We start from the raw sequence: 25863 nt of genomic DNA, 5'->3' as shown, positions 1-25863 counted from the left end.
TACAGCTTTGAGGCCGTTAATGCCTGGATGTTTTGCGCCACCTTGTGTAGGCTGAGGTTATTATATTTTATTTACAGCAAGAATATTTATCAACAGTGACAATGGTGCCATTACCGTAAACACTCCACGATCATCGACATGAGGTGTATTGGTGCGCGTTCTCCCCTACACTACTAGCGACTTGCTCCGGATATAAAGCCATACGAATATGTAACAGGAATGACTTCTCGGAGCGTCCGTTCTTGCCTCTGTCAGGGCACGGCTATGGAGTTCACTGCTACAGTTAAAGTGTGTGCAACCTACCTGTCCAGCTGCTCCACAGACGCGGCAACTTTTTTGGAGTTGGCGACAGGTGAGCTAATGGCAAAATTACAGCATCCTGGCTGCAGCCCTGCTGTGCTCGCGGTCTCCCGATTCCTCCCCCTGCTGTCCAGGAAATCGGATGGAACCGTGGCCCTTTGGGGTTTTCACTTAGGGCATAAACTACTCCCTATGTTGCGTTGCCCTGATGCCCTTGGAGGTTGGTTCTCTAATCTTCATAATAGTAATCAATAAAATATGTATAGGTCTAAAGGATATTCTTACACCGACATCCTATGATAATAAACGTCGATTACGTTTACAACTAATCCTAATGGTCTCTAATAATCAAATGAAGCATCCTTGTCCTCATTGAACCTCAATTTTCTAAACCTTCACAGCATACAGTTGAAGTCGGAAGTTTACATAACCTTTGGTTGGAGTCATTAAAACTCGTTTTTCAACCACTCCACACATTTCTTGTTTAACAAACTAGTTTTGGCAAGTCGGTTAGGACATCTACTTTGTGCAATGACACAAGTAATTTTTCCAACAATTGTTTACAGATTATTTCACATATAATTCACTGTATAACAATTCCAGTGGGTCAGAAGTTTACATACACTAAATTGACTGCCTTTAAACAGCTTGGAATATTCCAGAAAATTGTCATGGTTTTAGATGCTTCTGCTAGGCTAATTTGACATCATTTGAGTCAATTGGAGGTGTACCTGTGGGTGTATTTCAAGGCCTACCTTCAAACTCAGTGTCTCTCTGCTTGTCATCATGGGGAAATTAAAAGAAATCAGCCAAGACCTCAGAAAAATAATTGAGATCTCAAGTCTGGTTCATCCTTGGGAGCATTTTCCAAACGCCTGAAGGTACCACGTTCATCTGTACAAACAATAGTACGCAAGTATAAACACCATGGGACCATGCAGCTGTCATACCGCTCAGGAAGGACGCGTTCTGTCTCCTAGAGATGAACGTACTTTGGTGCGAAAAGTGCAAATCAATCCCAGAACAACAGCAAAGGACCTTGTGAAGATGCTGGAGGAAACCGGTACAAAAGCATCTATATACACAGTAAAACGATTCCAATATCGACATAACCTGAATGGCCGCTCAGCAAGGAAGAAGCCACTGCTCCAAAACCAACATAAAAAAGTCAGACTATGGTTTGCAACTGCACATGGGGACAAAGATCATACTTTTTGGAGAAATGTCCTCTGGTCTGATGAAACAAAAATATAACTGTTTGGCCATAATGACCATTGTTATGTTTGGAGGAAAAGGGGGAGGCTTGCAAGCCGAAGAACACCAGCCCAACCGTGAATCATGAGGGTGGGAGCATAATGTTGTGGGGGTGCTTCGCTGCAGGAGGGACTGGTGCACTTCATAAAATGGATGGCATCATGAGGATGGAATATTATGTGGATATATTGAAGCAACATCCTCAAGACATCAGTCAGGTCCTTCTGTAGCTCAGTTGGTAGAGCATGGCGCTTGTAACGCCAGGGTAGTGGGTTCAATTCCCGGGACCACCCATACGTAGAATGTATGCACACATGACTGTAAGTCGCTTTGGATAAAAGCGTCTGCTAAATGGCATATATTATTATATTAAGTTAAAGCTTGATGGACAATGACCCCATGCATACTTCCAAAGTTGTGTCAAAATGGCTTAAGAACAAACAAAGTCAAGGTATTGGAGTGGCCATCACAAAGCCCTGACCTCAATCCTATAGAACATTTGTGAGCAGAACTGAAAAAGCTTGTGTGAGCAAGGAGGCCTACAAACCTGACTCAGTTACACCAGCTCTGTCAGGAGGAATGGGCCAAAATTCACCCAACTTATTGTGGGAAGCTTGTGGAAGGCTACCTGAAGCGTTTGACCCAAGTTAAAACATTTAAAGGCAATGCTACCAAATACTAATTGAGTGTATGAAAACTTATGACCCACTGGGAATGTGATGAAAGAAATAAAAGCTCAAATTAATCATTCTCTCAACTATTATTTTGACATTTCACATTCTTAAAGTAAAGTGGTGATCCTCACTGACCTAAGACGGGGAATTTTTACTAAGATTAAATGTCAGCAATTGTTATACATTTAAACTCAGTATTTGGCTACGGTGTGTGTAAACCTCTGACTTCAACTGTATGTAATCTTCATAGCAGGTGTAAAATAAACACTTGAATGGAGTCCCCTCATCTGGGCTTCAGCGGAAATGGAAGCTAGATTGAAGATACGGTATCCCTGAAAACCGCATGTTTCCGTTTTTACCGACTCAGCATAGGCTATCAAAATGCTGCATCATATTCCACTGTTCATCTTCCCAGGTCTAGTGCCGTGACCGAGACCCCAGGGATGGCGTTCTGCTTCACTCCTTGTGGGCAGATGTTTATAACAGGCTGTACACATCTGGAGATGTCAAAGACCTGGACATGAAGCAGCTCCATGCGTAGGAGGACGCCAGTGACCTTGGGGTGACCTGCTGCCACTGCACCCCAGTTGGACATGGGTAAAGATTTAAAACATACCTCAGTTAAGTGATCCTCTCCTCAGGGCACCCTTCTCTTCAACACGTTGGGATAGTGCCCAGTTGAGGTTGTAAAACGGAGAAAAGCCATACATAGGGTGAATCCAAAATGACACCCTATTCCCTATATAGTGCATTACTTTTTACCTGGGTCCAATAGGGCGTCATTTGGCACTCGGCCCCTAGTATGGAGAGTTCAAATTCAGACTATAAATGACTTTATTTAGGAAAAAGCTTTCTGTGGTGCTCCTAGAGCTTCGTGGCAGTCAGTGGGGACTTAAAGAAATGACCATTGGAAGGTTTTATTATTATAACCAAATGTACTTAACCACACAGTTATTAATGTCTCACAACTGTTGAAACATTGTTTTACCTTTCATCAATCATAAACAGTATCTGTTCCTATTTTCAATGCAATCCATCTAATCCTATAATTTGTCAGAGTTCAATTCTAGGTATATAGCCTCAAATGTATTCTCCTAGTTCCCAACCCTTCAAAGAGATAAGCACCAACCACGTGAGTCCTATTACGTATTTTTTTTTTTTCTTCGAAAGTAAACCTGATTATTATTCTGATGGAGAGTCAATGTGCCGGGTTTGTTCCGCCACTCCTTCACAGATGGCAGTTCAGTGCAGTTTCGATTGGCCTCCTGTGGACAGGACAGTCAACTGAAGATATGGATCGTATCACAGCATGCTGTAGCACGTAGGCTGGTCTGGCCTCTGCTACACACACACAAGGGAATAGATAGCGAGATTGAGCACAGCATCGTCTGCGCGGAGTAAAGTAATTGCATTAGTGTTTTAGAACAAACCGTGTCGGTGCTGGGAAGAAAAAAAACTCATCAATAATAGATTGCTTTCAGTCATATCAGATTGAAGACCAGCAAGTATCTTCCCAGTGGGTTTAAGATATATATGTTCCAATTTGAAAATCAATGAATGTATCCAAACATTTTTTACACTTACTCTTCTGTATTGCACACACATACTAGTTCTTATAGAATTCAATATTTGGTCTTTGTTTTGGACTGTGATCAGCATCTGATATACAGTATTTTAATGTATCTGCCCATTCCATAACCGTAGCCGACAGTCAACAATCCAATGAACAGCATGCAAATGGAAGCAGTCATGCCCTTTAACAAACCACAAACACTGCCATCAATCAATCAAATGCATTTATAAAGCCCTTTTCACCTCAGCAGTTTGTCACACAGTGCTTATACAGAAGCCCAGCCTCAAACCCCAGAGAGCAATGCAGATGTAGAAGCACAGTTGCTAGGAAAAACTCCCTAGAAAGCCTGGAACTTGGTGCCTTTATCTTCGGGCAGCAGCCCACTAAAGGAAGCACACAGCAGCACAGGGAATGAAACCAGAGAACATTGGCCACTCATACATAGGCTGCAGAATGGGCAGTGCATACCAAGGCGCTGTGCCTCACATGGTTATTGTACCACTTTCAGAGGAAATTGTCTTTTGGAATGGCGGAATATTTATAGTCCATTTTTCGCTTCTCTTTTGTGTCAGTAACCTTTCAATTAAACTGGCATTCTGCTTCCTGGTGTTGATGTGCTATTATTCATGTTTCCTTTCCTTTATTTTCCTGTAGTTTTTTAATGTTTTAGAAATATAATAACCTTCTCTTTATTCGCTGTGAATTCTAATAGCCACATGGGCATCACTACTTACTCAGCCTGTAAAGGCCAAATTAAAAGCAATTAGAAAGTAATAAATGACTGATTTGAATCTTGCCAGGAGGAAAACGTATAATGTAGATCAGATGAATTTGAAAAAGGACAATTGTTTTACCACAGTGCTTGGTTGTCAACCTGCAAATAAATAATTTGTCATAACTGAATTAAAATGCAGTATGTATAGTGTGTAGCCTTCTCCTTAAGGGACAGTCCAGCCAGGATTACACAGCCAGGTGTGTTATAGAGCATTGCACTGGACAACTGACAAATATATTTTATGAAGGCGACAGGCCAAAGTCTCCATACAAACCATAACATTTACGTATAAAGCACCTTGGATTGAACCCCGGCATCAGTGTCCAGAGTGTTTGTTCAGTGGTTTTATTTATTGAATATTTATTTAACTAGGCAAGTCCGTTAAGAACAAATTCTTGTTTACAATGACAGCCCACCAAAAGACAAAGGGTCTCCTGTGGGGACTGGTATTTAAACAACAGCAAAAAACAACACACATCACCGCAAGAGAGACAACACAACATAAAGAGAACTAAGACAAGAAAATAGAAATGCAGCAACACATGACAACACAACATGGCAACAACATAGTTGCAACACAACATGGCAACAACATAGTAGCAACACAACATGGCAGCAACACAACATGGTAGCAGCACATGACAACAACATGGTAGCAACACATGACAACAACATGGCAGCAACACAACATGGCAGCAGCACAACATGGTAGCAAAACATGGAAGCAGCACAACATGGTAGCAACACATGACAACAACATGGTAGCAACACAACATGGCAGCAGCACAACATGGTAGCAACACATGACAACAACATGGCAGCAACACAACATGGTAGCAGCACAACATGGTAGCAAAACATGGTAGCAGCACAACATGGTAGCAACACATGACAACACAACATGGTAGCAGCACAACATGGTAGCAAAACATGGTAGCAGCACAACATGGTAGCAACACATGACAACAACATGGTAGCAACACAACATGGCAGAAGCACAACGTGGTAGCAGCACAAAACAGGGAACCAACATTATTGGGCACAGACAACAGCACAAAGGGCAAGATGGTAGAGCAAACAATACATCAGGCGAAGCAGCCACAACTGTCAGTAAGTGTCCATGATTGAGTCTTTGAATGAAGAGATAAAACTGTCCAGTTTCAGTGTTTGGTTGCAGCTCGTTCCAGTCATTAGCTGCAGTGACCTGAAAAGAGGAGCGACCTGGGGATGTGTGAGTTTTGGGGACCTTTAACAGAATGTGACTGGCAGAAAACGGGTGTTGTATGTGGAGGATGAGGGCTGCAATAGGTATCTCAGACATGGGGGAGTGAGGCCTAAGAGGATTTTCTAAATAAGCATCAACCAGTGGATCTTGCGACAGGTTTACAGAGGTGACCAGTTTACAGAAGAGTATAGAGTGCAGTGATTTGTCCTTTAAGGAGCATTGGTGGCAAATCTGAAGGCCAAATAGTAAAGAACATCTAGCCACTCGAGAGCACCCTTACCTGCCGAGTGGTTACTGACAGCCTTCTTTAACTTGTTAATCCAGGTGTGGATGTGGCAGGGGGCAGGTATAGTCAGAGGGGTGGTCAGTGGGACAGACAGACAGACAGACAGACAGTGGGATGTGGGTGGTGAGGTCTTCTCTACAGGAGGTCTTTGTGAGTTACTGATTCCCAGGCTGTGAGATGCAGCTGCACCCCTCTGACTGGCCAGTCGGTCCCTGTGCTCTCCTGTATCTTCTCATACAGGAGAGCACAGGGACCGGGGCGGCAGGGTAGCACTAGGGTAGCCTAGTGTTTAGAGCGTTGGACTAGTAGCCGGAAGGTTGCAAGTTCAAATCCCTGAGCTGACACGGTACAAATCTGTCGTTCTGCCCCTGAACAGGCAGTTAACCCCCTGTTCCTAGGCCGTCATTGAAAATAAGAATTTGTTCTTAACTGACTTGCCTAGTAAAATAAAGGTTAAAAAATTGTAAAAAATAAAACAAATAAAAAAATAAATGTGACGGAGAGCTGCTCGTCTCAGGGGGGGAAGCCATCCGTCCTCACTACCCAAGCTTTAACCATAGCTCTGGTCCAGGGTGTTTGTCAGGCTTGCTAATGCCGAGCCTTCACAAATGCCCTGGACCAGAGATACCCTTGGGTTCTTGTAGGAATATATACACAGCAATAACAGCACTATAATGTAAGGTGTAACCAAATATTTATTCTGCTCATTTCCTGTTTGAGGTTTCATCTTGGTTTCGCCTGTAGCATGTGTTCTGTGGCACTCAGATAATATCTTTGCAGTTTTGGAAATGTCAGAGTGTTTTCTTTCCAAAGCTGCCAATTATATGCATAGTCGAGCATCTTTTCGTGACAAAATATTGCGCTTAAAACGGGCACGTTTTTTTTATTCAAATAATGAAATACTGCCCCTAGAGTCTCAAGATGTTAAATAGTGCTTTTCTCATATTTGACCACTCGGGGGTCTCTACTCTGAAGCCTTACAAAGCAGAATTTAACGTTCTCAATAATCTGTTGCTTGTGTTAAATTGGAGAAGTATAAGTTTTGTTTCATTTCTGTTCTTTCTGCGTGATTAGTTGTGTCTTGTAATGCTGAGCTGTTGGAGTGAATAAAATAAATCACTGTTGTGTTTTTCAACAGCTCCGTGGATAAGACGGTGACGGTGTACAATGTGGTATGTGAAACAGCTTTTGAAACAGACGTATCCATCCACACGCCACTGTTTCTCTGGTACAAATCACAGTCTCTTAACAGTTAGAAATGCCAGACATTGTTCTTTGTCAATGTTTGTTTATTTCTTCCTATGTAGAGCAATGGAGTTCATCTTCACACGTTGAGCCATCATAATAGGTACCAGCCTGTTACCCACTGTTGTTATATAACTCACTGTGACTGTATGCGTTATTTCCCGCCTTCTCTTAGATTAGTGACAGCCTGTGCCTTCTCGCCAACCCTGCCATGGATGGTCACTGGATCCATGAACAAGACGGTCAACATCTGTCACTGGCAGAGGGCACAACAGAGAGACATAAAAAGCTCAGTGTTCAACACCATAGTCCCCTCCAAGCTCGTCACCAAGCATAGGACCCTGGGACTGAACACCTCCCTCTGCAACTGGATCCTGGATTTCATGACGGGCCGCCCCCAGGTAGTAAGGGTAGGCAACATCACCTCCGCCACGCTGATCCTCAACACAGGGGCCCCACAGGGGTATGTGCTTAGTCCTCTCCTGTACTCCTTGTTCACCCATGACTGCATAGCCAAGCACGACTCCAACACCATCATCACGTTTTCTGACGACACTGTGGTGGTAGGCCTGATCACTAGCGACGATGAGACAGCCTACATGGACGAAGTCAGTGACCTGGCATGGTGCCAAGGAGCTGATCGTGGACTACAGGAAATGGGGGGCGAGCACGCCCACATTGACAAGACTGCAGTGGGGTGCAAATCACTAAGGACTTTTTCAATTTTTTTATTTCACCTTTTATTTAACCAGATAGGCAAGTTGAAAACAAGTTCTAATTTACAACTGCGACCTGGCCAAGATCAAGCAAAGCAGTGCGACACAAACAACAACACAGAGTTACACATGGAATAGACAAGCGTACACAATAGAAAAAAAAGTCTATATACAGTGTTTGCAAATGGTGTGAGTAGGTAAGGCAATAAATAGGCCATAGTAGGGAAGTAATTACAATTTAGCAAATTAACACTGGTGATAGATGTGCAGATGATGATGATGTTCAAGTAGAAATACTGATGTGCAAAAGAGCAGAAAAGTAAATAAAAGCAATATGGGGATGAGGTAGGTAGATTGGATGGGCTATTTACAGATGGGCTATGTGCAGCTGCAGCAATCAGTTAGCAGCGCAGATAGCTGATGTTTAAAGTTAGTGAGGGAAATATGAGTCCACACACACACACACTCTTCACACACTCAGTCGTGAAGAAGGTGCGACAGCACCTCTTCCCCCTCAGGAGGTTGAAAAAGTTTGGCATGAGCTCTCAAATCCTCCAAAAGTTCTACAGCTCCTCCATTGAGAGCATCTTGACTGGCTGCATCACTGCTTGGTATGGCAACAGCATCTTACTTACTTTCTCGTGTTCTTCTTATTTGTATTTATTGTGTTTTTTTGTTCTACCTTGTTATTTTTAGTATTACATTGATATTGATTACTTTTGGGTTTATAGGTTGCAAGAAAGGCATTTCACTGTACGTGTGCACATGTACATTTAAACTTAAAAAAGCACTGCACCGGAATGCAGCTGTGTCTTTTGACATCAGGGCCTGGCTAGACTAGTGTTTACAGAGGGTTTTCATAGAGTGGACATGTTGACAGAGCACATTCCAAGCTCTTTGAACGCAGTCTCCTTTGAAAGAGATTTTGTGTTTTCTGGTGATTTCTAGCTGAAACCAGGAACCCCTCATGTCAAGGTAAGAACACACAGGAAAATGTTCTTATCATTATATCCAGTGATTGGTGCAAGGGCAACATTGTGTTATAGATATTGGGGATGAACAATAGACGGAGTTCGGGGTTGTCCTCCCCCGGAATTTTCAACATTTTAAAACTCATTTCCTGCAATTGTACAGTTTGACATGACTTATGCCTCTCTTGATGGGTATTCGGAGGGGTATTTTGAGTGTAAGTGGATGGATAAGTTGAAGCCTCCCTCTACCAATTTTTTTAAATTTTTTAAACAGCTCTGGAAACAACCACTGCAAAATTATCAGTTTCTCTGGTTGTACTGTTAATATGTATGTGTTTGGGTAAGATTAACCGTTTTGTTTTATTCTATAAACTACTGACAACATTTCTCCCAAATTCCAAATAAAACCATTTATTTGCATAAAATGATAACTGGTCAAAATAACAATCAAAGATGCAGTGATGTCAGACCTTGAATAATGCAAAGAAAATAAGTTCATATTTATTTTTAAATAACCCAATACTAATGTTATAACTTTAAAAAAGTTTAGAAATCAATATTTGGTGGAATAATCCTGATATTCAATCACAGCTCTCCACCAGTCTTTCACATTGATGTTTGGTGACTTTATATCACTCAAAGATTCCAAGATTCAAGCAGCTCGGCTTTGTTTGATGTCTTGTGACCATCCATCTTCCTCTTGATCACATTCCAGAGGTTTTCAATGGGGTTCAGGTCTGGAGATTGGACTGGCCATGACAGGTTCTTGATCTGGTGGTCATCCATTCACACCTTGATTGACCTGGCTGTGTGGCATGCATCATTGTCCTGCTGGAAAAACCAATTCCACACATCTTACCATAGGGCAGAGAGAAAACATTGCTGTTTTATAGCTCATCTCATGCTATTCTCCACATTTTGCCAAGAGGATAAGAGAACATTTTGCAGTAATATTCTGTTAACTCATACCCAAATAATGTTGTTGACTTATCCTATTCTTATATTTGTGTCCAAAGCATCAAACACATCAAGCATAAAACAAAAAACACTTAAAAAAACCCCATCTCAAACTTGTAATTAAAAAAAATATATATTGCAATTTCCTTATAGAGAATGTCTGGCATACACCCACACCATTCTGTTGTTGGGGTACATACACCCACTCCATTCTGTTGTTGGGGTACATACACCCACACCATTCTGTTGTTGGGGTACATACACCACTCCATTTTGTTGTTGGGGTACATACACCCACACCATTCTGTTGTTGGGGTACATACCCCACTCCATTCTGTTGTTGGGGTACATACCCCACACCATTCTGTTGTTGGGGTACATACCCCACTCCATTCTGTTGTTGGGGTACATACCCCACTCCATTCTGTTGTTGGGGTACATACCCCACACCATTCTGTTGTTGGGGTACATACCCCACACCATTCTGTTGTTGGGGTACATACCCCACACCATTCTGTTGTTGGGGTACATACCCCACTCCATTCTGTTGTTGGGGTACATACCCCACTCCATTCTGTTGTTGGGGTACATACCCCACACCATTCTGTTGTTGGGGTACATACCCCACACCATTCTGTTGTTGGGGTAAACACCCCACACCATTCTGTTGTTGGGGTACGCACTCACTCCATTCCAAAACAGAAAAACTGTTTTTTAACCTACTTAATGAAACATTTTGGGAAGAAAAACTATTTCACTCGTATTGTAATTATATGTCATATTTCATAGAAATCTGGAAACACTGGACAGTTATTTTAAAGGTCGACATTGGGCAAAAATGCAAAAATAACTCCTACTGTATAATTGATCAATGCACTATCATACCAGGTCATTTAATGCCTAAAAACAAAATTATGATTAATATATTTGGCTACAGAAGTGCCAATTCTTACCGATCTTACTGAAAACAAGTCCTGTGAAATGACAACATATGCTGGAGGAGTTACTGACTAGCTACAAGTGGCTAGCTTAGCTAACAAACTAGCTATGTCGGATGAGGCACGCATGACCACAATGACACATTGATGAACCTCCAAAGGCTCACTCCATTTCTGTTTGAAAATTGAGGAGGAGCTGGACCGTTTTTCGTGCCCAAATTTGACAGTTAAAGCTAATTTCCTGAAATTCTACACATTTTGACATTACTTTTGACATTACTTATATATTACCTATATATTTTTTATTTGAAAGAAATTATTGGGGGGGACAAATCAACATGTCCTGAATATTGGGGGGGAACATATCCCCCCAATCACCTGAGGCAATTTAGCCTATGGAATGTAGGGACAGTCAGGAGCAGCAGCCTCCAGATACTGGGAGTGGGGTGAAGTTGCCCATAGATGCTGATCTTGGGTCAGTTTTGCATTTTCCCTCACTAATGGGGTATGTTGGGAGAAGGGAAGCTGATCCTAGATCTGTACATGGGGGAAAATCCACCCCAGAGCCAGATACTGAGTTGATGAATGGATGAGATGTCCGGAGGCCTGAATGAGTGGAGGAGGCAGTAAAAATAAATGATGATGACCTGTAAAGTGAGAGATGATGATGAAGAGGCCTGTACATGGAAGCCAGTCCAAGAGTGGAACCCCTCCAGATAAACAAAGAACCCTCTCCAGTCTTGGCACAGCTTCCCTAACCCCCCCAGTCAGCTACAGTAGGCTCCAATGATATTTACACTTAACGTACCACCCGTTCACAAAAATGGATAGCACCTACGAACAGTGGCTTGCTATATATAGCATGCAGACAGACATTGAGGCATTCACATACTGTTCGATTGAATGTTAGGTCACTTATTTTGCCCCTTCCAAGGGACTTTGAGGGTGGTATTATTGTCATGCCAGACACACCAGATCCAGTATCTCAAAAACAGCTGCCCTCCTGGGCTTTTCATGCACAACAGTGTCTAGGCTTTACCCAGAATGGCGCGACAAACAAAACGCATTCAGTCAGCGGCAGTCCTGTCGGCGAAAACAGCTAGTTGATAGGAAAGGTCGAAGGAGTGGCAAGAATCATGCAAGGTAATAGGCAGGCCACAAACGGACAAATAACGGCGCAGTACAACAGTGATGTGCAGAACGGCATCTTGGAAAGTACAACTCGTCGATCATTGGCATGGGTGGGCTATTGCAGCAGACGACCACAACGGGTTCCAGTCCTATCAGCTAAAAACAAGAAGTGGCTCCAGTGGGCACGCAATCACCAACACTGGACAATTGAGGAGTGGAAAACATTGCCTGGTCTGACGAATCCCGGTTCCTGTTGCGTCATGCTGATAGCAGAGTCAGGATTTGGCATAAGCAGCATGAGTCCATGGCCCCATCCTGCCTGGTGTCAACGGTACAGGGTGGTGACGTTGGTGTACAGCCGTCCAATCTTCAGCAACTGTGTGATGCCATCGCGTCAGCATGGAACAACATCCATGTGGAAGAATTCAGGATGTTTTGGAGGCAAAGGGGGTCCGACCAGGTACTGGACGGGTGTACCTAATAAACTGTTTGGCGAGTCTACATAACCTTCCTAAGAGCCAGTCAGCCACAGAGACGCTGGGTGTATGTCTCAAATGGCAACCTATTGCCTGTATAGTGTACTATAGGGTGCCATTTGGGATGCTGTGGAGAGAGGAGTTGTTACTGTATAGTACAAGCAGACTTGATAGGAGGGCACTTACTGTTCTGGTATGTTTTGACTGAAAGTGTTGCTGCTGTTTCACCATAACTTCATTAAGCCTCCCTCCACATGTTTGCTTCTGAGAGTGGAATTCAATGGGGAAGTCAGTGGTGGTGTTATTTTGGCCAGATGGACAAGCAAGCGATAGTGAATGACTAAAATAACAGAGAGAAGAAAAGAGAACACGATGGAGGGTGAAGGGGAAGGAAAGAGAGAGGTGAGGAAAAGCAAACCACGCTGTGTTAATGAGAATTAACTCCAGTAGTCCCGCTGTTATCATTCAGAGCCTAATAATGGGAAACGTGAAGCATGGTGCTGTGTGGTGTCATTAGCAAGCACTGCGACACGACAGTGTGCATTTTATCTTAGCAAAACATGAAAAATGATAGCCGCTCGCACAATGTCGTGTGAAGGTTGCCTCTGATGAACAGTGTGCCTGCGAAGGCCAGAAAAACACAACATTGTCAAGGGGAGGGAGGCTCTGAGGAAGACTGATAAATATTCCCAGGACATGCAAATGTTATTACCGTGCTGTTTATAAAAAGACGATGTATATTTGGGTGAACAGGTTAGAAAGTACTAGTCTGTCTTTTATCGCTGCATGCAAGAATTAATGGTAATTTGTTATCAGCACAGGAGGGCTTCCTTTTTTGGGAAATATTTAAAAAAAAAAAATCTTCCATCAAACAAACACATTGTACAGCATACAAAATTGAGCATGACATCCAGACATAACATCCAGCAAAACACACATACGCAATCTAATACTACTTCAGCAGCATATAAGCTACAATACAAAATGGGTTCACAAATGCAGTATTACCATACAACATGGGCATCACCTCCCATTCCCAGAAACAACATGACAAAGATTCTCTTAAAATGTTAATTTCTACCAGTGAATCTAGCAAGCGGTTGTTCATAAAATGCCACTTCCAGCATTGATTCTATCCACTGTTTCAGAATAGTAGTGGCATAGCCTTTCCAACATCTAAGGATCAATCTAGTCGCTGTAATGATACCGACAGCCCAGTGCAAATTCTTCATGTGATACATTTTAGGTAATTTTGTTCTGCCACTGAAGAGACATATTCTTAGTGAAATTGGGATTGTTGTTCCTGACATTCTCCCAAATATTTCAGAATATCCTTCCAGAAAGGTAGCACTAATGTACATTCCCATATTGCGTGTAAGAATGTCCCTGTGTCTTGTTGACATTTCTAGCACATGTTATCGTCGATCAACCCCGTTGTAATGAAGCCTTGTTGTAGTCCAATAGAACCTATGTAGTATCTTGTATTGACTGAGCACCCCCCTGGCTTCCCTTATGTTCCACCCTGAGTCAGCCAAAATCTTAATAAAAAATGTTTAAAAGTTGTATTTAAGTCAGTTAACAAATTCTTATTTATAATGACGGCCCACACTGGGCAAACTCTAACCAGAAAAACGCTGGGCCAATTTTGCGCCGCACCATGGGACTCCCGATCACAGCCGGTTGTGATACAGCCCGGGATCAAACCAGGGTCTGTAGTGACGCTTCTAGCACTGCGGGTGCAGTGCCTTAGACCGCTGCGCCACTTGGGAGCAAACAAGGGATCATCCTCAATTTCACATTTAAGATCAGTTTGCCATATTATCCTTAGGTTTATACAGTCTTTACTGTGCAAATGCCAAAATATTGAGTTAACAAATGGCTGCTTTATGTTTGGGTTTATTCCAAATGTTCCACTATTGGATTTTTTCCTGGATTTAATTGACAGCTGGTTAACAGACATTCTCTCAATTGTAAATATTTCCAGAAATGTCCCTTGTATCCCATCTCTTTTTAGACCAAATCTGAGTATGACCTTCATTGTATTGATCACCTAGTGTGAATTACTTTCATTAGCCATTGATTCCAGTAAACAGATTTCCCTATAGTTCCCTATCCATACACCTGGATTACGACACAATGCATATCTTTGTTTTAGATGCAAAAATCCACACATCTTATGTACTGTACTGTTCTCCAGATCTGTGTTGAGTGTAACAACATTGGATTGGGAGTTTCAACAAGCCTTTCTCCAGAAATATTATGTGTCGTAATATCAACAGGATGGAAAGGATACGTTTGTTCCCGTTCTATTATGATCCAATCCAGCATCCTCTTTACACCAATGCTTTTCCAATTAGCCATTTCAAATGATACATTACGCAATTTATCATCTGGTGAAAGCCAGGCCTTGTCTATCCCCTGGTGAAAACATCTTCATATTGAGGGAGGGCCTTCTTTCTGTGGAATGTGTGGGAAGTGTTTGTAGGAATCTGATAAGTAGTATTGCAGGAAACGGCAGGAGGGAGCAGGAAGGACTCGAGGAGGCACGTGGGAAGGCCCGTCCTCCCTTCCTGTGTTTGTGCGTATACCCCAGGAACAGGAAGGAAGCTGTCAGGATCAGGTCACTCAAGGCTTCTGGTGAGAGATTGGCCCGAGGACGTCTCAGCCCGGCTGAGTGAGGAGAACATGGAGGAACTGGTCACCACCTTCACAGCCAACAACATCGACGGCCCCATGTCTTTGATGTGTATCGCAACATTCCATTCATTCCGTTCCAGCCATTACTATGAGCCCGTCCTCCGATTCAAAGTGCCATCAGCCACCACTGCATGACACTCAGAACACACAGATCTCAGGCATGTCTGACCTGAGGCCTCCACTCCTCATTTATAATGAAGGGACCCAGGAGTGGACCCATAGGATTTACTGAATTATGCTTTTACAGTGCTTTTCTATTGGAATGGAATGCATGCCACAGAGGCTTTTATCTGAGTTCTAATCTTCCCACAATGCTCCTAAAATATATCTGTAAATCTGCTTTAAGGCTGCCAAGCTGCGACTTTCCGAACCTCCAACATGTCCCATCGGCTATTACTTGCTTATGTAATTTGCCTGTGACAATTTAATCAAATGACTTGATAATCCCTCCGAAAATTTGATTTGTGGATTCGGACAGAATTAGCCTTTTCATGCTATTACCTCAACCATGCTTGCTAGAAAGAAAAGTATAGGTTTGTTCTGCGTCTTCACTGTGATATGATCGCAATAGATTGAGATACTGCCATGCAGACTATAGTTTTGGGAAACAGTCTGCATCAGTACAAATTAAATCAGGACTAAGGAGACGATACATTTCTAAAAACCCACGGTCCTTTCCGCTGTGCATACCGTATGATTGCCTGAAGATGCTGTTTGTGGATACACACTGAAATAAATTAGATTCTCACCGCTCTCCTTCATGAAATATTCATGAAAAAAAGTTATTCACAGACATCTTTCACCAGATCTCTGTTGCGGCTTAGGGGAGGCTTCTCTGGTACAACAGCCCACCATCTACAGCTAACCTCGGTCTGCCGCATTACAGTTGATGGTTGCTTTGCCTATGTAGTCTTGATACAGTGATTGGCAACTGTGAGGGTTCGTAAATAGCCAATAGTGTTTCTTTTCGCAAACAATCGTGAATGTCATCTTATTTGCGTCAATGCAGGCACAAAGGAAGATGCATATTGCACATAGATGTGTATTCTCTTATCCACATTAGTAAATTGAATGACTAATGGGTTCAGCAAGTCATTGAAAGGAGACATTTTGATTGGCTACTGTCCCCACAGGGATTTAAACAATTTGTGATTGCAGTGCCGTATCTATAATGCTGTATCTGCACTGGGTTTCTTGGGGGCTTCTGCATGATTGCAGGTGAGGGCTCGTTAATTAAATCTATCAAAACGCTGAAGTCATCATAGCCGAGTGCCATAAGCTCAGTGGCAGGTGGCGTGGTTTCTTTCCCTCCACCAACACAGTGCCTGTCTGTTCCTTACCTCAGCTCTGATGTGTTGTTTGTGTAAAGGACCCGTTTCCCTTGAGCGCTGAGGCACTAGGCAACTTAACCTTGATTAACAAACAGAGCATTCCATATGTAGGAGCAGGTCTTCCACAGGAAGAGGTCTGATTGTGGAGCTGATCAATCCTTGGTTTGCATCCTGGTCCCTGCAGAATGGCCTGACAATGAGACTGTCTACTGTCTAAACATAGGCCTTCCCTGAATCATCCACACTGCAGCCATAGACACTATCTGTAGGAGGCAGGAGTCCCTGTGGCTGGGACTCTCATAAAGGTGGCCTATTGGCACCTGCTGTTGACATATTGGTACCGACCTCAAATCTTTGGCCCCGGAGACGCACTATTCAAACCTATTCCATTGTGGGACTGTAGGCTTTAGGAGTGAGCAGCGGTTGCTTCGCTGTGTGCCAAGTGATAGCGCACATCTTCCTGGTAGCTGGCTCTCTAACCGTGGAACGTTCCAACACTTATGACCGCTCCAAGAAGTGCTCAGGAGATCTATTCAGTCACCTGCTGCTTTTGAAAAGCGGAGATTTAAAACCATCTACAGGCTGCGAGTCATCAGTCTCCTTCCCGCGGTTTCTGTGAAGACAGAGGACGGGGAGCCCCAGTCAGATGTATGAATCTGTATCTTATCTCGGAAACCCAGCAGTAAGGAGACACCGTTTTATTGAACAGTAGATGCAGTCACCTCCGTGACATTGGGCTTCCTAGCACAAATTACGAGGGCCTTTTCTATGGAAGCACTGACATTAAAGTGCCTCAGAATGGCTTTTCCCTTCATAAATGTCCACACACATGATGCGTTCTGTTCTACTAAAATGTACTGTTACGGTAGGAGTACATTTCCTCTAACTCCAAATGACTTGGGATGGTTTTACCACAAATAGGGGCTCCATTCACTCCGTATCGTGGCAGTTCAGCGTCGGAACGTGATTGAAATTAGAAGGCAAGACTGCATTCATTGTAAACGCTGCACATGTCGGCTCAATCGGAAATGACTATTTCTATCGCACACGATCTGTAATGATTCAGCGATACAGATTGAATAGTGTCTTATATGTTATCATTTTGTTTTGCTGTAGTCTGTGGGTCCCCGTGGTAAAGTCTTGAGGAAGGTGGAGGCTCAAAGCAGCGTTGATGGGACCAGGTGCTCCATATGAGTTCCTTTGTCCCATCACCAGAGAGGTGTTGAAGGACCCTGTCATCGCTGCAGGTGAGGGAAAGGGCATGAACACATCTGCCGCCTATACATGTCCTTGTTCATCAATGCTAATATAGACTTTTTATTTATTTTAGCACTTGTAACCTGCTCCAATTATTATACTGTACATAGCCTATAAAATTAATGATGTCAATGTCTGATGTATAAAATGTGTCTAAAATCAACAGATGGATATTCCTATGAGAAAGAGACCGTTGAGAGTTGGATCAGCCCTAAGAATGCCCCAGTCCCATGACCAACCTACCTTTACCAACCATTTTGGTCACGCCCAACAGGAGCCTGAAGACCGCTATTGGCCGTTGGACTGCCACTCAGTAATGGTCTGAAGACCGCTATTGGTGGTTGGAAATCAACTCCGTAATAGATTAGTGCACATGACTAATGCCTTTATCTGAAGAGCCTACATTTCAGAATCAAGCCAAATTTGTACAATGTGATTACTGACAATCGATTCATTGCACAGTTCTATACTATTGATTAAATTATGGTGATTATCCATGAATGAGTCGTGTGATGTCGTGTGCATAAATTTACATAATGTGCAATAGGATTTTGTTGGAATAAGCTAAACTGGATTCTGAATGGTCTGCTTAATGTATATCAGAGGAGCAAGTGATATTTCATTTAAAAAGCTATATATTTTTTATATAAAAATGTATTAAATATACTGAGATCTATACAAAGATAATCCATCCGGCTGACAGGTGTGGCATATCAAAAAGCTGATTAAACAGTATCATTACAGAGGTTTACCTTGTGCTTGGGACAATAACAGGTTACTCTAAAATGTGCAGTTTTGTCACACAACCCAATGCTACAGATGTCTCAAGTTTTGAGGGAGTGTGCAAATGGCACGCTGACTGCACAAATGTCCACCAGAGCTATTGGCAGATAATTTAATGTTAATTTCTCTACCATAAGCCGCCTCCAACGTCGTTTTAGAGAATTTGGCAGTACATCCAACCGGCATCACAACCAGACCACGTGCAACCACACCAGCCCAGGACCTCCACATCCGGCTTCTTCACCTGCGGGATTGTCTGAGACCAGCCACCCGGACTGCTGATGAAACTGTGGAGTATTTCTCCCTGTAACCCTTTTGTGGGGAAAACCTCATTCTGATTGGCTGGGCCCGGCTCCCCAGTGGGTGGGCCAATGCCCACCCAGGCCCACCCATGACTGCACCCCTGCCCAGTCATCTGAAATCCATATACTAGGGCATAATTTATTTATTTGAATTGACTGATTTCCTTATATGAACTGTAACTCAGTAATGTTGCATTTATATTTTTGAACAGTATATATTCATATCACCAAATAACTGATTAAAAAACACTGTTTTGCAATGAATGTCTACAACACTTTTTAGGGTAGCACCATGGTGTAGCTGGAGGACAGCTAGCTTCTGTCCTCCTCTGGGTACAATGACTTTAATACAAAACCGAGGAGGCTCATTGTTCTCACCCCCATCCATAGACTTACACAGTAATTATGACGACCTCGAACCTATCAGAGCTCTTGCAGCATGAACTGACATTTTGTCCACCCAATCAAAGGATCGGATAATTAATCTAGTACTGAAAGCATAAGCAACAGCTAGTTAGCACTGCAGTGCATAAAATGTGGTGAGTAGTTGACTCAAAGAGAGAGAAAGACAATAGTTGGACAGTTTTTAACAAATACATATCTTCAAAAATGAAGGAGAAGCAAGAGGGAGAGAGCTAGCTATGTTTCCTAGTATTTTTTTCACGTTCACTTACTTAGCAAGTTTAGCCTACTCAAACACCCATCTTAAACAGAGAGGGATGCTATGTTGGCTATCCAACACTGGAACTCTTCCATGTCAAGGTAAGCGTTTGGTTTTATACATTTGTTGCTACCGAGGGCAGCCGGTGTAACTACTAAAGTTCTTGCGGACTGTACTGCATGATTGTAGCAGGTTATTATCTAATATGTTAGACACCATTCTATATACTTTCGGCCCGTCATTGGACACTGTGCTATCCAACCTCCAAACGAGCTTCAATGCCATACAGCACTCCTTCCGTGGCCTCCAACTGCTCTTAAACGCTAGTAAAACCAAATGCATGCTTTTCAACCGATCGCTGCCTGCACCCGCATGCCCGACTAGCATCACCACACTGGATGGTTCCGACCTTGAATATGTGGACATCTATAAGTACCTAGGTGTCTGGCTAGACTGCAAACTCTCCTTCCAGACTCCTATCAAACATCTCCAATCGAAAATCAAATCAAGAGTCGGCTTTCTATTCCGCAACAAAGCCTCCTTCACTCACGCTGCCAAGCTTACCCTAGTAAAACTGACTATCCTACCGATCCTCGACTTTGGCGATGTCATCTACAAAATGGCTTCCAACACTCTACTCAGCAACTGGATGCAGTCTATCACAGTGCCATCCGTTTTGTCACTAAAGCACCTTCTACCACCCACCACTGCGACTTGTACGCTCTAGTCGGCTGGCCCTCGCTACATATTCGTCGTCAGACCCACTGGCTCCAGGTCATCTACAAGTCCATGCTAGGTAAAGCTCCGCCTTATCTCAGTTCACTGGTCACGATGGCAACACCCATCCGTAGCACGCGCTCCAGCAGGTGTATCTCACTGATCATCCCTAAAGCCAACACCTCATTTGGCCGCCTTTCGTTCCAGTACTCTGCTGCCTGTGACTGGAACGAACTGCAAAAATCGCTGAAGTTGGAGACTTTTATCTCCCTCACCAACTTCAAACATCAGTTATCTGAGCAGCTAACCGATCGCTGCAGCTGTACATAGTCTATTGGTAAATAGCCCACCCATTTTCACCTACCTCATTCCCATACTGTTTTTATTTATTTACTTTTCTGCTCTTTTACACACAAATATCTCTACCTGTACATGACCATCTGATCATTTATCACTCCAGTGTTAATCTGCAAAATTGTAATTATTCGCCTACCTCCTCATGCCTTTTGCACACATTGTATATAGACTGCCCCTTTTTTTCCTACTGTGTTATGGACTTGTTAATTGTTTACTCCATGTGTAACTCTGTGTTGTCTGTTCACACTGCTATGCTTTATCTTGGCCAGGTCGCAGTTGCAAATGAGAACTTGTTCTCAACTAGCCTACCTGGTTAAATAGGAAATAAAAAAAATAAGGTGAAAAAAAAAAAAAAAAAAAAATATATATATATATATATTAGCTATGTTGTCTTTGACGTTAGATAATATAGTGACAGCGATGTAGACTGTGTGTAGCGGTTAGCAGTTATGATATGAAGGTTTGGCTTGGAAAGTTTTTTTTTCACTTGGTCACAGACAGCTGATGTGTTGTGCACCGAAGTCAATAACCGAAGTGAAAAAGTATTTGAGTATCATGTAGTAGCCTAAATCTATCAATGTTACATTGAACTGGGTGAATGGAATATGAATGACAGTCATCCAATATGCTGTAATAGACATAAGGCCATGCTCATAATTTTTTTTATTGTCCTCTCTCATCTTAAACGGCACCGGCCGCCACTGATGTACTGTCTATGCAGTATAAACAGGTTGTTCTAAAATGTATTGTTGAACTTAGGTCCAAGTTGTTAATGTGCATTCAAACACGCACTAACGTCTTGGACCAGAGCTATGTCGAACTGTGCCTCTTCTTTTCCCTGCCACAATGAGAGCCAGAAGGCCTGTGTTTTCTCAGTGGGACTTTATTTCCCCATTGTGGGTATGGCAGTAATGTTCTATTACAGTATGTGATTTATGGGTAACACAGCTCACAATACTGGAAACATGGCAACCATTGCAAGTAACATGCATATTAAAATATTATCGATGGCCCCACACTCCCCCAAACCTTTTTTGTTTAAATATTTTTTCTCTTTATTATAAACTGCAATTGTGGCATGCAATTAAACCAATATTATTTTCACAGAGCTTATTATTGAAATCTTAAAATGTCTTAGTAGCTGTGCAAAAATAACTATATAAAATATATTGCTTTTACAATTAACCAAGCCATAGGCGCTGTAAATAAATTAACCTAGACAGCAACAATAAGCAGATACAGAGAGGATTTAGTTTTTAACGTTATCGGGTGATTCATAGAATGTACAAACATATAAACAAATACATTTTTTAGAACCTTGAACACCGTCTGAACCAAAAGAAAACTCAAAATACACATCAGTTGAACAAGTCAATACACTGACAATGACCTTCACTCAAAAGAAGGACAATTACATATTTACAACGTGAAGAACTAGAACATCCTTAGAACACAGGAATGCCCATCTCAAACATATCCTTACATCTCTTCTATCTACGGTGCATTCAGAAAGTATTCAGACCCCTGGACTTTTTCCACATTTTGTTACATTACAGCCTTATTCTAAAATAATTACATTTATTTTGTCCCTCATCACTCTACACACACAATATCCCATAATGACAAAGCAAAAACAGGTTTCCAGAAATGCTTGCAAATGATTAAACCCCCCCGTTCTTCTAGTCTCCCAGTCTTCGCCGCTTAAAAACATGATGCTGCCACCACCATGCTTCACTGTAGGGATGGTGCCTGGTTTCCTCCAGATGTGATGCTTGGCATTCAGGCCAGAGATCAATCTTGGCTTCATCAGACCAGAGAAACTTGTTTCTCATGGTCTGAGAGTCCTTTAGGTGTCTTTTGTCAAACTCCAAGCGGGCTGTTATGTGTCTTTTACTGAGGAGTGGCTTCTGTCTTGCCACTCTACCATAAAGGCCTGATTGGTGGAGTGCTGCAGAGATGGCTGTCCTTCTGGAAGGGTCTCCCATGTCCATAGAGGAACTCTGGAGCTCTGTCGAGTGACCATTGGGTTCTTGGTCACCTCCCTGAACAAGGCCCTTCTCCCCCGATTGCTCAGTTTGGCCGGGCAACCAGCTCTAGGAAGAGTCTTGGTGCTTCCAAACGTCTTCCATTTAAGAATGATGGAGGCCAATGTGTTCTGGAGGACCTTCAATGCTGCAGATGTTTTGGTACCCTTCCCCAGAGCTGTGCCTTGACACAATCCTGTCTCGGAGCTCTATGGACAATTCCTTCGACCTCATGGCTTGGTTTCTGCTCTGACATGCACTATCAACTGTGGGACCTTATATAGACAGGTGTGTGCCTTTCCAAACGATGTCCAATCAATTGAATCTACCACAGGTGGACTCCAATCGAGTTGTAGAAACATCTCAAGGATGATCAATGGAAACGGGATGCACCTGAGCTCAATTTCGAGTCTCTTAGCAAAGGGTCTGAACTTATGTAAATAAGATTGTTTTGCAAATGTATAAAAAACGTAATAAAAAACTTTCTAAAAACCTGTTTTTGCTTTGTCATTATGGGGTATTGTGTGTATTTTTATGAGGCTGTAACGTAACAAAATGTGGACAAAGTCAAGGGGTCTGAATACTTTCCGAATGCACTGTATATAGCTCCATAATTCTTCCTTCAGCACCATTGACACAATGAACACAGTTCAAATCCCATTGTATGCGTCCCAAATGGCACCCGATTCCCTATGTAGTGCACTACTGTTGACCAGAGTTGGTCAAATGTAGAGCACTATATACGGTGCCATTTGGGATGCACATATTGTTTTATACTCAACCTTCAACAACTCAGTAATAACATTATATTGTATAAGCACTTTACTTAAAGGCCTATGTAAATGCGTAAAGTGCTGGGACTGTTTTGTCTATTAGTACATGCCCAATGACTGTCTCAGTGCAATGTCTCCAGCTTTGCTGAATGACAGGGAGCATGTCGTCCTGTAACAGAAGCAAACAGCCGTATGCATTAGTAGGAAAGAAAGAAATCCGTTCTGTTTCTGCTTCACTCAAAACGCTGCCTGTGGCGGATATTCGCCAGGGGGAACAAAATTCTTTAAAAGTTTAGACCTAAAACACAATTTTTTGATGGGCTGGGAAAAACTTAAGCAATCCCTCCACTTAGAATTTTTGCTAAGAGATGTGTGTGTTGAATGTGTGTACAGTGTGTGTGTGTGTGTGTATGTGCATGCATATATATCTGTGTGTGTATGTGTGCACGTGTGTGTGTGTATGCGTGTGTGTTCAGTGTTAATGTGTGTCTTGAGTGTGTGTACAATGTGCATGAGTGTGTTGTCTATGTGCGTGTGTATCTGTGTGTGGGTATGAGCGCATGTGTCTGCGTGTGTGTCTGTGTGTGTGTGTTGAGAGAAGGGGGATACATATCCCTACACATTTGACTCTATGAATGATCGCTTTGGTTTCATTGAGGCTACGTGAATGGTGGGATTATCTCGGGCTAAACTCTGCTGCTTGGGTTTATTGTCCACAAAAGCGTGCGACGGCATGGCCAGTGCTGGCTTGGATTCCTTGTAACAGGTGGCTGCTTGGCAGAACTTCTCTGTGAATTCCTTCGAGTGCATTCCGTTCTGCAGGCTCCCCATAGCACCCTGAGATGGAGCTTTGAGCTGCTCGTAGTAAGTGCTCCCTGTTTTGGCAAAAGGTAGCTCACAGTTCGCCCCCGTCGCCTGTAGGCCCATGGCAGACATGGATTGGCACACTAATCCCTCCGAGGAGTGACTCTGCCAGCTGCGGAGGGCTCCGGTGGGGGGCTGAAGGCCCGGGTGGCTCTGGAGTCCTTGGTGCTGCTGTTGCTGCTGCAGTTGTTGCTGCTGAAGAAAGCGTGCCGTCTTGTCCATGATGCCCATGAAGGGCCTGGGTTTCCACTCGCTCGTGCCTCCCTGATTCTGGCCCTGCTTTGCCTTGTCTGTGGTGGTTTTGGTGCGTACATCAGGGCCCTGCAGCTTGCCACTGTCAGACAGGCTACTGCTGGACGCCAGGGAGCTGGTGGAGCTGGACACCCTGATGTTGCTGCCTCCCCCTTGGGAGCATGCCTGGGAGACCCCGTTACCCCCGCACTCCTTCCTCTGCTCCTGGCCTAGCCCTGGGGTGTCGAGGAGGCCCTGGGGAGACACTGAAGTCAGTGCGTCCAGGGAGGACACCGAGTGGGCAGACAGACGGTCCTGGGCCTTGCAGGAGGAGTTGCTGGTCTGGGACAAGTGCAGGGACTCGCTGTCCCTGTCACAGTGATGGCCCATAGCCATGTTCTGGGACTGCGAAGCAGCAGCCATGGACAGGCGTTGCTCCCCGTAGACGGGCTCGTCAGGAGGGGGCGGTAGAGGGCTGATGTCGATGCCTAGCCCTGGACCTGGCTTCAGCATGCTGGACATGTGTCGGCTGGGCAGAGGGCTGGAGGGAGCGTACTGGGACTTGGCCCCTGAGGAGCGGCCTCCTGCCTGCAGGGAGCTCATGTGCTGGTTGGTTTTCACTATCTGGGCCTGCTTGGTGGGTTGGAGGACCAGGCCCTGCTGGGCCATGGGCTCTCTGGGCTCCCTGGGGGGGTAGCGGTGGTGACTCAGCCTTCCAGGGCCTGTGAGGCCGGAGGGGGGAGAGCCAGGCCTGGGGTTCTGCTGCTGCTGCAGCTGAGTGGCCAGACTGTGTGAGTCAGGCAGAGTTCTATTGAGGGAGTAGATCTTCTGAGGCCAGGGCTCACCCTTCTCTCCTCTTCTCTCTGAGTGGTGAGACTGCTGAGAAGTCCCCTCCTCCTCTTCCACATCGTTCAACCTCAGAGTGTTCTGTCCATCCAGACCTCTACTGACAGCCACTCTATGCTCCGACACCTCCTCCTCCTCCTCCTCCTCTTCCTCGTGTTCGTGATCAGAGTCGTGGTTGGCCGGAGTCTGGTTGGATGAGGACGTTGCCCCCTGCGGGTTGCCCTGGGTGGTGCTGCGCTGCATCTGCTTACACTCCTCCTCCACACGGGCCAGCAGCCTCCGGATCTCCCGGTTGTTGGGGCACAGCTTTCCAGCTTCGTGCAGGTCAGCCATGGCTGCCGTGAACTGCCTGTGGAGGGATGGAGGGGGGGAGAGGGAGAGCGAGAAGGGCGGTCGTGAGAGAATGAGAGTGACTAAGTAGGTCAGTCGAGAAGTGCGGTACTTCTAAACAAGCCAAACCCCATTCTCCCAAGTCATACTAACAATGCACCCCTAAAAG

The 25863-nt window shown here is 43.8% G+C and overlaps 1 protein-coding gene and 1 pseudogene across 5 annotated transcripts in view; one reads left to right on the top strand and one right to left on the bottom strand.

Annotated features, from left to right (window-relative positions):
* The first annotated feature begins 101 nt into the window (after positions 1 to 101).
* On the top strand, positions 102 to 18301 carry LOC118385798 (WD repeat, SAM and U-box domain-containing protein 1-like; annotated as a pseudogene).
* A 3188-nt stretch (positions 18302 to 21489) lies between these two features.
* Positions 21490 to 25863, bottom strand: part of LOC118385992 (protein TANC1-like) — a 187118-nt gene continuing 182744 nt past the window's right edge. For all 5 annotated transcript variants that reach the window (XM_052521979.1, XM_052521981.1, XM_052521980.1 and 2 more), the window contains one exon: positions 21490 to 25713. In XM_052521979.1, coding sequence (XP_052377939.1) covers positions 24039 to 25713 — 1675 coding nt within the window. In that variant the 3' untranslated portion in view covers positions 21490 to 24038. The remainder of the gene's footprint in view (positions 25714 to 25863) is intronic.

Source organism: Oncorhynchus keta, chromosome 7, assembly GCF_023373465.1.
Source record: "Oncorhynchus keta strain PuntledgeMale-10-30-2019 chromosome 7, Oket_V2, whole genome shotgun sequence".
Taxonomy (NCBI): Eukaryota; Metazoa; Chordata; class Actinopteri; order Salmoniformes; family Salmonidae; genus Oncorhynchus; species Oncorhynchus keta.
This window is presented reverse-complemented; position numbering and strand designations above follow the sequence as displayed.